General features: G+C 52.1%; 1 protein-coding gene across 1 annotated transcript in view; it reads right to left on the reverse strand.

Moving 5' to 3' along the window:
* The window catches only part of LOC144784229 (carboxylesterase 5A-like), a 193,522-nt gene that overhangs the window by 76,649 nt on the left and 102,591 nt on the right, over positions 1-14,282 (reverse strand). Inside the window, exon 10 of the mRNA XM_078662878.1 lies at positions 5,614-5,761. Within this exon, the coding sequence (XP_078519004.1) occupies positions 5,614-5,761 (148 nt within the window). The remainder of the gene's footprint in view (positions 1-5,613; positions 5,762-14,282) is intronic.

The raw sequence follows: 14,282 nt of genomic DNA on the forward strand, positions 1-14,282 counted from the left end.
CCTGGATAGCTTGACTCCAGTGGTGTGGAGAGCCTGGGACTCACGTCTGAGCATACCCAGCCCACTCGGGGTGAAAATTGCAAAAAACACAGTTGATGGAGAGAATGCAGAACAACGTCATACATTCACCCCAGTACAAGGATCTCGGCCTAAATCCAACGTTTTTTTGCACTCCACACCACCCCAGTTCAGACATGGCCATATGCAAATCAGCCTTGACCCTGTGCCTCATGGGAACAGTCCAGCCCGAACTGCCAAGCCATTTTACGTATGGCATCTTCCATTATTTCATGTGCAGTCTCCTGCATACTACTTCCTTTGACATCTTTTTGAACCTGTTTCCTCTTCACATGGATTTTGAGACATCCCTTTCCATTTGGAAACATTGCTTCTGCTGTTTCTCAAGCAAGTACCTTAACTTTTATGCAACAGTGCCACCCAGCGGTCAACCACCTTCACTGCACTTCTTCAAGGGAGTAAAGTCTACTCGAGTCATTACAATTGGATGTAGGTAGAAGGCACACCGGAGAGCTGTGGATTGCTTGTTTGTCAAAGGAAGTTTATGAACACAGTCCTTCATCTGTTCCGGACAACGGTGTCTACTTCATTTATTTTAATTTATTGTTTTATGGGGGACTGTATTTGGATTTTCATATGTATTTGTGCATGTCAAGTTACCTCTGCTTAGGTTTCACAGGTGACACTTACATGCATGCAGTGTTCTCTGATGGAATTGCACATATCAACTTATTGCAATTTGAGAACTTTATTTCAATTACTCAATTATATCAATGAAGTGTGCCGTATTCCTTTGTAGGGGATGTGTATCATTTTTTACTTATCAATGTGCGTGCATACCAGTTGTATTCCCTTGTTGGGTTTACATTGTGTTGTTCTTGTCACTGTACTCACAGTTTCAAATGGTCACCCTCAATAGTTCCATTTCTCAAGTTTTTCAATGTGTGACCTGCATGAGGTCGTAAAACGTTGTTACTGCCTTTCATCAATTTCAATGTTTTCAATGTTTGACCTTTTAGGTTTTCGATATGGGGGTTCATCCCTCTCAGTTTTTCAATGCTTTTGCTGTATAACTTTCACCATTTTGTGAGGTTACACTCTTCAAGTTTTCAATGTGTGACCTTTTACCAGGTCGTGTCCGCAGGAGTTTTACACTCTCAATTACTCAGTACATTTCTGCTGAATTTTTATTTCTCGATATTCAAAGTGTCTAAGTTATATTTTTAATTGCTATGTTTACAGGGTAGTATGAAAGATCTCTTGTTGTCCTTTCCTCTGCTTCTCTGTTTACTAGTTTCTATTTACTCAATACTTATCTCCTTTCATACCTTTCTTGCTAATGGGAGTGTCTGGAGCAGTTCTTGTGTTTATCTTTAGTTTCTCCTTCTCGTTGTTTATGGAGAAGGGAAGAAGAGTACCTATTTAAGTGTTCGTACCTTTCGGTTTTCTCCTCGAGTCTTTTTGTTTTACTTTATGCATTTTGCATTTCCTTGTGTTTACAGAGAAGGAGTGTGTCTGATCTTTATTCATTCATACCTTTTCTGTATTTTCTGCTCCTCATGCTGTGCGGTGCCTCCTGTCACGTCTGTCCGGCCAGTGGGTGTGTCAGCAGGTATTGATCGGTATACTTTATCTTTCTTTTATGTACTATGCTCCTATTGAGGGAGAGGTGTGGCGCCGCGGCCAGGGCGACTGACGCTGGAATCTGGGGATCAGGGTTCGATCCCCGGCTCCGGCGGCAGGTTAGCCCAGCACCATGTGACTCTGGGCAATACCTTGCTTATTCTTCCCGACGGCCCCCAGCGCCTAGAGACCCTTACGGGTGATTGTGCGCTTTACAAATGTGGATTATTATTATTATTATTATTATGTTCATTATTCTGTTATGGAAGAAAAGGAGGTATGTTGTATTCTACTTATTGCATATACTTATGTAAGGCTTTACCCACTAAATGCCCTTCTAGTGGAATGCCTCTGTGCTGTGATGCACCATGGAATGTTGGGTGCCGGTTGAAGATAAGCCACAGTTACGATGGGGCTGAGCTGCCTGCCGGCTGCTCCTGGTGGGGCTTGTTCCAGGCTACTTAACATCTTACAATAAATCTACTTGAAGTACCTCAACCAGTCTGGAGCCGATTACTACATAGAGTGATGCTCCAATTCTACTCTCACAGCTGGGTTGATGCACCTGTTCTTCTACATGTAGACTGGAGATGTGGCAGTTTCTTGTGTGCACGTATCTGGGAACACTGCCAATGAACCGGTCGCAGGAGACTTTGATGGCCCTGAGTCTCAAGCAACAGGAAGCAAGCCAACAAGCCCCTGAAGATCACTTGGGTTACAAGGCAGAGCCCAGCTCTCCCTCAGCAGGGTCAGAGAACAGCAGGCAGCAAGGCAGCACAACAGAAAAAGCAGGTCTTCCAGATCAGCAGTCCAACAGAGTGTTAGTCCTCGTCCAGCACAGCAGTTCTTCTGACAGAGATTGTTTACAAGTCCAGAAGTGTCTGATTTGAGGAGGTCAGAGAACTAGGGCCTTACTTATGAAAAGTGACGCATCACTGCTAGAAAACAGCGATGCATCACTTTTCAATGCGCCCTCCGTGCGACACCAATGATGCGTCATGTTTACAGTATGACGCATCATGTTCCAAGGAGTTACAGATACATCAGTATTTCAGATGTTTCTGAAGGAACATAAATGACGCAGTGCTGGAGTGTGTCAGGAAAGTGGCGCAACTCCATCAGTGGGTCATTTCACATGGGCAAGCCCCATCTCAATGTGGCTGTGTCAGTCTTACGCCTGCTGTGAGGCAGGTGTGAGATATTAACGCATTTGCGTCCTAGAAGTGGCGCAGTGAAATCTTATAGACTTCACTACGTCACTTCTGTGACCCTTTCTTGCGTCGGAACGCCCCCCCCCCTGCATACATTATACCTGGCACAGGTATAATGTGGCGAAGGGGTTTACAAAGTGATGCCTGTACGTAGATGCATCACTTTGTAAATATGTTGCAACACGGCTCATTTTGTACACCGCTGGTGCGTCACAAAAAGTGATGCACCGTCAGCACAAATGTGACGCATGGGCTCATAAATAAGCCCCCTAGTACTTATACCCAGTTGTGCCTTTGAAGTGGGGGTGACTTCAAAGAAGGGTCTTTGAAGTGCAGAAACACCCTTTTTCGCAGCTCAGAATGCAGGGGGTAATCAGCCCTTTGTGTGGGGACAGGGCAATGCCCATTATGATATAAGTGTCTGGTCCTCCCTCACATTCTGCTCAGGAAGAGCCATCAGAATGCAGATGAGCACTCAGACACACCTAACCTTCCTGTGTTTGTGGCTGTCTAGAGGGAATGCACAAAGTGTTGCTGTCACTCACCCCAGATGTGTTTCAGAGACAGGCTGCAGGACACAGAGCTGTAAGAGCAGAGAAAACTAAACTTCCAAAAAAGTGACATTTCAAAAACAGTAATGTTAAATCTAACTTTACCAATAAAGAGGATTTATCATTAACATGTCCATGATATCAAATATGTCAGAACTACTCCTTCTCAATCAGGAATTACAGCATAAAAGTTTAATAAGGAATTACCAATGTTAACCTGTGAGAAAAGTAGGCCTCACAGTAGTGAAAGATGAATCTAGATGTTTTTCACTACCAGACAAGACAGAAATCTAAACGTACATGTCTTACCTTCACCTTACAGAGCACCCTGTCCAATGGTCTACCTAAGGCCCTCCTTAGGGTTGACTTCTGTGTAATAAAAGGGGAGTTTAAGGCTTGGCAAAGGTGTATAAATGCCAAGTTGAAGTGGCAGTAAAACTGCACACTGAGGCTATGCAGTGGCAGGCCTGAGAAATGTTCAAAGGGCTACTGTGTGGATGGCTCAATCAGTGCTGCAGGCCCGCTAGTAGTATTTAATGTACCGGCCCGGGGTAATGATATACCACATTACAAAGGACTTACAAGTAAATTGCTCATGTTTTTGATGATATTGGAAAATAAGGGGGTGACGTTGAATCCCAGACTTGCTAGGAGTTCTGAGTGTAGTAAATTCTGGGGCATATTTATGAGTTCTGGCGCATCTCTGCAAATCAGCAAGGATGCGCCAGAACGAATGCATCACCCAAAACTACCCTTGCGTCATGGCGCAAGCGCGACGCGACTCCAGCAATGCTCGGGTGTGCCCTATACTTAACGTGCTGCGTCTGTCCTTACGCCTGCTTCAAGCAGGCGTAAGGAATTGACGTAGTAGCGTCGCACAAGTGCTTGTGTGAAATCTTGTAGATTTCACGCAGGCACTTTTGCGAGGCGCACCTGCGCCGGAACGCCCACATGTGGCGCAGGGCTTTACAGTGTGACGCATCTGCCTAGATGCGTCACGTTGTAAATGGGTCGCAAGGATGCACCACGTTTACGCCGCCGTTGCGTCACGCAACGGCGGCGTAAACGTGGCGCAAGTGCCTTGTAAATCTGCCTCTTATGGTTTTGTTTGTCTGCCAAGGGCAGAGCGCTAAGTGTGAGGAGAAGTCTGGAAAGATGGTGATCACGTGGTTTTTCCATAATCCTCTTTATTGACAGGAGAAAGATCCCTGGAGCGACCGACCTCAGGAGCCAACAGCATCAACTCATTCTCACATGCAAAGGGCACAATTCAGTATAAGAATATAGGGGCGTATCACCAACGAGGTGATAAAAAATTATCGTCTCTTTTGCGTCCGTTTTTGGATGAAAAGTGGTGATAATTTTATCGCCTAATCAGCAAGGTCAAGATGAAACGCGTGAAACCTTCCATCAGCGCCTGTTTACTGAACGCCCAGCTTTGCATCTCTAATGAGATGCAAAGTGGGTGTTCCTGCCCTGACATAACTGGAGAAATGTTGCTAAGCGACATTTCTCCAATTATCAATGGACACGCTAACCTGCAGTGTGACAAGCAAAGTAGCGATGACCACTGTTATCTCTACTTTCCTTACGCCAGCTTCGAGACTGACTTAGCCATGATATCCTAAGTAAGTTGGATATCATGGCTGAGTCTGCCTCGCCCTATCAGCAAGCTTTCGCCAAACCTTGTGTGATTATCGCTGGATTCCCAGCGATAATCTCACATTTGGCAGTTAGCGCTAGGAATTTCATCACTTTTGAGATAAGCGTTGCTAATAGCATGCTATCTCCGTGATAAAAATCCATGTTGCCCGGCGATAATTATCCACGCGTTAAGAGCGCTGAGCGATAATTATCGCATGGCCTTGATGATATGCCCCAAGGAGCCTTCCGCGATGACATCCCATGAGCCCCCGCAGAACAACGCCATTGGCTTAGACCCAACCCATCGCCCCCTTTACATCTCTGCAACACTAAAAACTGTGAAATAAAAACAAGATTGTGCTTCACTCATTGATCCTCAGCATGTGGTCAGATTAGCTTCACCTCTGTGGTGCCTGCTTCCCAGAGTGCTTAGCAGCTCTGCTTCCTAGCGCTTTGAATTCACCTCTTCAGCTCCTGATTTTGGGGGCACTCTGCCATTCACCCATTTGGTACTTGAACTTTGTAGCTCACATCTCTCCTTTCTGGCGCTGAGGCGCTAGACCTACCTCGGTGGTACCGTGCTCTCAGGATACTTTGGACGGTGAACAGAATGTCCCCAAAAAGCTCCAGGATGTTGTCTCTGATCTGGAAGTTGTCCTTTGCGTCTCGCAGGTATTCAGACAGGATCAGCTCTCGGAATGCGTCCAGAGGCCCCTGTGGAAAGAACGCACGCGTGGGTTCAAAGGAGCTACAACAGGGACCACTCTGAGCTGCAGCACAGCTCAGCACAGCACAGCACAGCACGGCACAGCACAGCACAGCACAGCTCCACTGCCCGAGATGGAGCTCCATCCCACCCCACAAGAAGCTCACTGAGGCGAATGAAGCCTAGAAGACTCCGAAAGTCATAGGGGCATATTAGCAGGGGCGATATCGCTGCTTTAGCTGGACTTTTTCCTGCTAAAGCGGCAATATTTTTATCGCCCTATTAGCAAACTGTCCCTAACAGCAGTTAGCAACAGTTTGTAGGCGATAGCAACCGGTTTGGGGCCCGCTTTGCATGTCAGCGATATTTATCGCTAATGACATGCAAAGTGGGCGTACCCAACCTGTTAGCGAGTGAAAGCAGTCGCTAACACAGCTATCGCCTATTAGCAAGGCAGGCGAAGTGATAAAAAGAAATCACGCTATGCGCGATTATCGCCAGATTCTAACGCCTGCTCAGACCGCTTCTTAACCTGTATATCCAATGGGAGTTGGATATTCAGGTTAATTCCCCATTGGCTTTAATGCCTGAATATCGCTGGATTTCCAGCAATATTCCCGCATTGAGCCGCTTTTGCCGGATATTTTATCGCATTAGTGATAAACATTGCTAATAGCACATTATCTCTGCAATAATATCCGGCGATAGGAGGCGATAAAAAAAATGTGTTAAGCACAATTAGCGATAAATATCACGATTTGTTGCTAATATGCCCCATACATTGTTAAAGGGAGCCAAGGATGAGACAGAGGCAGCCTCTTCCACTGACCGCAGGAGAGTAAGTGACGTGCCTAGAGGCCTCCAGGGAGCGGAATAAGAGACATGATTGCGCGGGAAATGGAAAAAGGTACTGACGAGCCTCTGAAAAAGGGAGACCTAGGAAGAGTTTGAGGAGAGAATTGAAAAGTTGAGGGATGCTGAGGCCAGTATGTCACAGCTTAGGGGGATAGGGAGCTAGTATAGATGGAACAGAGGGCAGTGTGCCACGGCCCAGGGGTACAAGGGGGATAGGGAGCTAATACAGATGGAACAGAGGGCAGTGTGCCACAGCCCAGGGGTACAAGGGGGATAGGGAGCTAATACAGATGGAACAGAGGGCAGTGTGCCACAGCCCAGGGGTACAAGGGGGTGAGGGGCTAGTATAGATGGGACAGAGGCCAGTGTGCCACAGCCCAGGGGTACAAGGAGATGATGAGCTAATACAGATGGAACAGAGGCCAGTGTGCCACAGCCCAGGGGTACAAGGGGGTGAGGGGCTAGTATAGATGGGACAGAGGCCAGTGTGCCACAGCCCAGGGGTACAAGGAGATGATGAGCTAATACAGATGGAACAGAGGCCAGTGTGCCACAGCCCAGGGGTACAAGGGGGTGAGGGGCTAGTATAGATGGGACAGAGGCCAGTGTGCCACAGCCCAGGGGTACAAGGGGGTGAGGATCTATTATAGATGGACAGAGGCCAGTGTGCCACAGCCCAGGGGTACAAGGGGGTGAGGAGCTAGTATAGATGGAACAGAGGCCAGTGTGCCACAGCCCAGGGGTACAAGGGGGTGAGGAGCTAGTATAGATTGGACAGAGGCCAGTGTGCCACAGCCCAGGGGTACAAGGGGGTGAGGAGCTAGTATAGATGGAACAGAGGCCAGTGTGCCACAGCCCAGGGGTACAAGGAGCTAGGGAGCTAATACAGATGGAACAGAGGCCAGTGTGCCACAGCCCAGGGGTACAAGGGGGTGAGGAGCTAGTATAGATGGAACAGAGGCCAGTGTGCCACAGCCCAGGGGTACAAGGAGCTAGGGAGCTAATACAGATGGAACAGAGGGCAGTGTGCCACAGCCCAGGGGTACAAGGGGATAAGGAGCTCTCTGCAGGGGGTTCCAGCTCATTGTGTGCAGGTTGTTTGATATCGGCTCCTCATCGTGTGACCGTGTGACACGGAGCCCACATTGTGTGACACACGGTGGCGCAGTGTTAGTGGGAAGGTCTGGAGGAGGCGACTGCTGTGCTAAGAAGAGAAAGTAAACAGTGTTGGGACGAGCACTGTTAGCTTTCTGCAGCTCCAACTCAGAGATGTTACTTTCTGTTTGATTCAACAAATACATTCAGCTGTGCACTTTGCATTCTTTGGAATACAACATGACATTTAAATAATTATGACAACATTCACATTTTTAGACCTGGCATAAGCGAAGACCTTTTGATTTTACTCTAATGATATATCCATAATATACATACTCATATGGGCTTTTTATCCAATGGCCTTCTCTCTCCCACTGCTGCATTGAGGATGGGGCAATGACTGCCATTGGCTAGCTTCACTGTGAGTGACACATTCTGTTCTTTCAAAAGGAGCACAGCCACATAAAAAGTAGTTACCTTCTGTGACACCTGAATGCCTAAATTCATGCCTGAAGTGCCGCATAATGCCTGTAATTGATTTGATTTGATTTGATTTGAATATAGTATTTATAGAGCGCACGAATGCCCGCGGGCGTCTTGGCGCTGTCATGACTGAGACTGTTGAGCGGAGGACCTTGGGTAAGCTGTGCGGGAGAATGGGTGAGACTACCTAGAGAAGAGACAGGTTTTTATGTTCTTTCTAAAGGTTAGCAGAGATGGGCTGTTTTTTATTTCTGCAGGGAGCTTGTTCCAGGTTAACGCCGAGTGCAGCAGAAAGCCTCTCCCCCCCATCTAAGTTGTTTGAAACGGGGGGTACGGAGGAGGTTGGCACTGCTAGATCTCAGCGTCCTAGGTGGAATGTAGGGTGACATGTTTGTTTGCAGGAACCCTGGCCCTGACCCATGCAAGGATTTATATGCCAGGCATGCGAGCTTGAACTGGATTCGTTTCTTAACCGGTAGCCAGTGGAGATTGCTGATCTTGGAGGGTACCAGCTCAAACCTGGGGATATTCAATACCAGCCGGGCAGCAGCATTTTGCATCCTTTGGAGTTTTGAGAGAAGCTGTTTTTGTAGGCCAGCGTATAAAGCGTTCCCGTAATCCATTTTGGAGAAGGCCAGCATGGTTACCAGCATTTTACAAGCACCAGGGTGGATGTAAGGCTATAGTTTACGAATTAGCTTCAAGGTAAACCAAACCGAGGATGTAAGTTTATTAATTTGGGGCTCAAACGTAAGTTTAGAGTCGAACGTGAATCCCAGATTTTTTACCCTGTCCACAGGTGATGGGCAGTTACCTAAGCCATCTGACCACCAGTCACTGTAGATGTGTTTTCATGTCTACAAGGACAACTAAAGACCTGTGTGCAAGCCTGCAGTGTGGGGCATGTGGCCTGACTGCATGCCTGCAGTGTGGGGCATGTGGCCTGAGTGCATGCCTGCAGTGTGCTGTATGTGGCCTGACTGCATGCCTGCAGTGTGGGGCATGTGGCCTGAGTGCATGCCTGCAGTGTGGTGTATGTGGCCTGAGTGCATGCCTGCAGTGTGCTGTATGTGGCCTGAGTGCATGCCTGCAGTGTGGGGCATGTGGCCTGAGTGCATGCCTGCAGGGTGGTGTATGTGGCCTGAGGGCATGACTGCAGTGTGCTGTATGTGGCCTGAGTGCATGCCTGCAGTGTGGGACATGTGGCCTGAGTGCATGCCTGCAGTGTGGTGTATGTGGCCTGAGTGCATGCCTGCAGTGTGGGCCATGTGGTCTGTGTGCATGCCTGCAGTGTGGGCCATGTGGCCTGAGTGCATGCCTGCAGTGTGGTGTATGTGGCCTGAGTGCATGCCTGCAGTGTGGTGTATGTGGCCTGAGTGCATGCCTGCAGTGTGGGCCATGTGGCCTGAGTGCATGCCTGCAGTGTGGGCCATGTGGCCTGAGTGCATGCCTGCAGTGTGGGGCATGTGGCCTGAGTGCATGCCTGCAGTGTGGTGTATGTCACCTGAGTGCCTGCCTGCAGTGTGGGCCATGTGGCCTGAGTGCATGCCTGCAGTGTGGTGTATGTGGCCAGAGTGCATGCCTGCAGTGTGGTGTATGTCACCTGAGTGCATGCCTGCAGTGTGGGCCATGTGGCGTGAGTGCATGCCTGCAGTGTGGGGCATGTGGCCTGAGTGCATGCCTGCAGTGTGGTGTATGTCACCTGAGTGCATGCCTGCAGTGTGGGCCATGTGGCCTGAGTGCATGCCTGCAGTGTGGTGTATGTGGCCTGACTGCATGCCTGCAGTGTGGTGTATGTGGCCTGAGTGCATGCCTGCAGTGTGGGGCATGTGGCCTGAGTGCATGCCTGCAGTGTGGGCCATGTGGCCTGAGTGCATGCCTGCAGTGTGGTGTATGTGGCCTGACTGCATGCCTGCAGTGTGGGGCATGTGGCCTGACTGCATGCCTGCAGTGTGGGGCGTGTGGCCTGAGTGCATGCCTGCAGTGTGGGCCATGTGGCCTGAGTGCATGCCTGCAGTGTGGTGTATGTGGCCTGAGTGCATGCCTGCAGTGTGGGCCATGTGGCCTGAGTGCATGCCTGCAGTGTGGTGTATGTGGCCAGAGTGCATGCCTGCAGTGTGGTGTATGTCACCTGAGTGCATGCCTGCAGTGTGGGTCATGTGGCCTGAGTACATGCCTGCAGTGTGGTGTATGTCACCTGAGTGCATGCCTGCAGTGTGGGCCATGTGGCCTGAGTGCATGCCTGCAGTGTGGTGTATGTGGCCAGAGTGCATGCCTGCAGTGTGGTGTATGTCACCTGAGTGCATGCCTGCAGTGTGGGGCAAGTGGCCTGAGTGCATGCCTGCAGTGTGGAGCATGCGGCCTGAGTGCATGCCTGCAGTGTGGGCCATGTGGCCTGAGTGCATGCCTGCAGTGTGGGGCATGTGGCCTGACTGCATGCCTGCAGTGTGGGGCATGTGGCCTGACTGCATGCCTGCAGGGTGGGGCATGTGGCCTGAGGGCATGACTGCAGTGTGGGGCATGTGGCCTGAGTGCATGCCTGCAGGGTGGGGCATGTGGCCTGAGTTCATGCCTGCAGTGTGGGGCATGTGGCCTGAGTGCATGCCTGCAGTGTGGGACATGTGGCCTGAATGCATGCCTGCAGTGTGGTGTATGTCACCTGAGTGCATGCCTGCAGTGTGGGTCATGTGGCCTGAGTGCATGCCTGCAGTGTGGGCCATGTGGCCTGAGTGCATGCCTGCAGTGTGGGCCATGTGGTCTGAGTGCATGCCTGCAGTGTGGTGTATGTGGCCAGAGTGCATGCCTGCAGTGTGTTGTATGTCACCTGAGTGCATGCCTGCAGTGTGGGGCAAGTGGCCTGAGTGCATGCCTGCAGTGTGGAGCATGCGGCCTGAGTGCATGCCTGCAGTGTGGGGCATGTGGCCTGAGTTCATGCCTGCAGGGTGGGGCATGTGGCCTGAGGGCATGACTGCAGTGTGGGGCATGTGGCCTGAGTTAATGCCTGCAGTGTGGGGCATGTGGCCAGAGTGCATGCCTGCAGTGTGGTGTATGTGGCCTGAGTGCATGCCTGCAGTGTGGGGCATGTGGCCTGAGTGCATGCCTGCAGTGTGGGGCATGTGGCCTGAGTTAATGCCTGCAGTGTGGGGCATGTGGCCAGAGTGCATGCCTGCAGTGTGGGCCATGTGGCCTGAGTTAATGCCTGCAGTGTGGGGCATGTGGTCTGTGTGCATGCCTGCAGTGTGGGGCATGTGGTCTGTGTGCATGCCTGCAGTGTGGGACATGAGGCCTGACTGCATGCCTGCAGTGTGGGCAATGTGGCCTGAGTGCATGCCTGCAGTGTGGTGTATGTGGCCTGAGTGCATGACTGCAGTGTGGGGCATGTGGCCTGAGTGCATGCCTGCAGTGTGGGCCATGTGGCCTGAGTGCATGCCTGCAGTGTGGGGCATGTGGTCTGTGTGCATGTCTGCAGTGTGGGGCATGTGGTCTGTGTGCATGCCTGGAGTGTGGGACATGAGGCCTGACTGCATGCCTGCAGTGTGGGCAATGTGGCCTGAGTGCATGCCTGCAGTGTGGTGTATGTCACCTGAGTGCATGCCTGCAGTGTGGGTCATGTGGCCTGAGTGCATGCCTGCAGTGTGGTGTATGTCACCTGAGTGCATGCCTTCAGTGTGGGCCATGTGGCCTGAGTGCATGCCTGCAGTGTGGTGTATGTGGCCAGAGTGCATGCCTGCAGTGTGGTGTATGTCACCTGAGTGCATGCCTGCAGTGTGGGGCAAGTGGCCTGAGTGCATGCCTGCAGTGTGGAGCATGCGGCCTGAGTGCATGCCTGCAGTGTGGGGCATGTGGCCTGAGTTCATGCCTGCAGGGTGGGGCATGTGGCCTGAGGGCATGACTGCAGTGTGGGGCATGTGGCCTGAGTTAATGCCTGCAGTGTGGGGCATGTGGCCAGAGTGCATGCCTGCAGTGTGGTGTATGTGGCCTGAGTGCATGCCTGCAGTGTGGGGCATGTGGCCTGAGTGCATGCCTGCAGTGTGGGGCATGTGGCCTGAGTTAATGCCTGCAGTGTGGGGCATGTGGCCAGAGTGCATGCCTGCAGTGTGGGCCATGTGGCCTGAGTTAATGCCTGCAGTGTGGGGCATGTGGTCTGTGTGCATGCCTGCAGTGTGGGGCATGTGGTCTGTGTGCATGCCTGCAGTGTGGGACATGAGGCCTGACTGCATGCCTGCAGTGTGGGCAATGTGGCCTGAGTGCATGCCTGCAGTGTGGTGTATGTGGCCTGAGTGCATGCCTGCAGTGTGGGGCATGTGGCCTGAGTGCATGCCTGCAGTGTGGGCCATGTGGCCTGAGTGCATGCCTGCAGTGTGGGGCATGTGGTCTGTGTGCATGCCTGCAGTGTGGGGCATGTGGTTTGTGTGCATGCCTGCAGTGTGGGACATGAGGCCTGACTGCATGCCTGCAGTGTGGGCAATGTGGCCTGAGTGCATGCCTGCAGTGTGGTGTATGTGGCCTGAGTGCATGCCTGCAGTGTGGTGTATGTGGCCCGAGTGCATGCCTGCAGTGTGGTGTATGTGGCCTGAGTGCATGCCTGCAGTGTGGTGTATGTGGCCTTGGTGCATGCTACAGTGTGGTGTATGGGGCCTGAGTGCATGCCTGCAGTGTGGTGTATGTGGCCTGAGTGCATGCCTGCAGTGTGGTGTATGTGGCCTGAGTGCATGCCTGCAGTGTGGTGTATGTGGCCTGAGTGCATGCCTGCAGTGAGGGCCATGTGGCCTGAGTGCATGCCTGCAGTGTGGTGTATGTGGCATGAGTTCATGCCTGCAGTGTGCTGTATGTGGCCTGAGTGCATGCCTGCAGTGTGGGCCATGTGGCCTGAGTGCATGCCTGCAGTGTGGGCCATGTGGCCTGAGTGCATGCCTGCAGTGTGGTGTATGCGGCCTGAGTGCATGCCTGCAGTGTGGGCCATGTGGCCTGAGTGCATGCCTGCAGTGTGGTGTATGTGGCCTGAGTGCATGCCTGCAGTGTGGGCCATGTGGCCTGAGTGCATGCCTGCAGTGTGGTGTATGTGGCCTGAGTGCATGCCTGCAGTGTGGTGTATGTGGCCTGACTCCATGCCTGCAGTGTGGGGCATGTAGCCTGAGTGCATGCCTGCAGTGTGGTGTATGTGGCCTGATGTTGGACCCGGCCTCGTGGCATGGTCCTACCCCTCCCGCATGGTGGGTCCGGGACGACATCGGCTATCCATCGACCCGCTGTCGCCTCCACTGGCACCACTCTCCACGAACTCCTGACAAGAGCAGCCACCCTGACAACCCCCTGCTCTCCCCCCCTGGAACCTGGCGAACCCTACTCGCCCCCAACTCTGCAGTTCCGACTACCACCCCGGACCACCATTTCAGGCCCGACTCCATCTTTGGCTCATCACGTCCCGAGCACATGGCCTCGGCCCGACCCCGGCCTCAGCGGAGCCCGACATTGAGGCACCAAGATCCATCCAGATGGTAGAGTGGCCACTCGACGCATCTAGGAGGAGGGGAGTTTCGATGGCCCTCCAGCCGTCCCCGGACGCCTGGTATCGATCGCCCTCCGGCCTCCCTGGGTGCTGGCTCCACCCCCCCTGCTGGGTGTCTGGACCCACTCATCCCAGCCCCTCTGACCCCCAGCCGCGAGGGTCCGGACAACAAAGGACTCCAGTCCTATATCTGGGCAAGGCCTGGATTGGGATGGTAGTTGTATCCTGGAGTTGATGCCCTGCTGACCTCGTCGCGGCTGATCCCAACAAGAATTCTCGTACTTGGAACCTGGAACTTCGGAGCCCTGCTGATGCTGTCGCGGCCCGCCATCGCTGAACCCTCCTCGGAGCCCTGCTGACGCTGTCGCGGCCCGACATCGCTGAACCATCCTCGGAGCCCTGCTGACGCTGTCGCGGCCCGACATCGCTGAACTATCTTCGGAGCCCTGCTGATGCTGTCGTGGCTCCTTGCACCCCCCAGCTCGAGGATTGAGAGCTGTGCGCAGGGTATCCTAGTACCAGTTGGTACCCAGACTGTCCCGCTACCCCTTTTTCCCCTGATACCGAGACTTTAAGGATCCCTC

The sequence above is a fragment of the Lissotriton helveticus genome, chromosome 10, assembly GCF_964261635.1.
Source record: "Lissotriton helveticus chromosome 10, aLisHel1.1, whole genome shotgun sequence".
NCBI classification, from domain to species: Eukaryota; Metazoa; Chordata; class Amphibia; order Caudata; family Salamandridae; genus Lissotriton; species Lissotriton helveticus.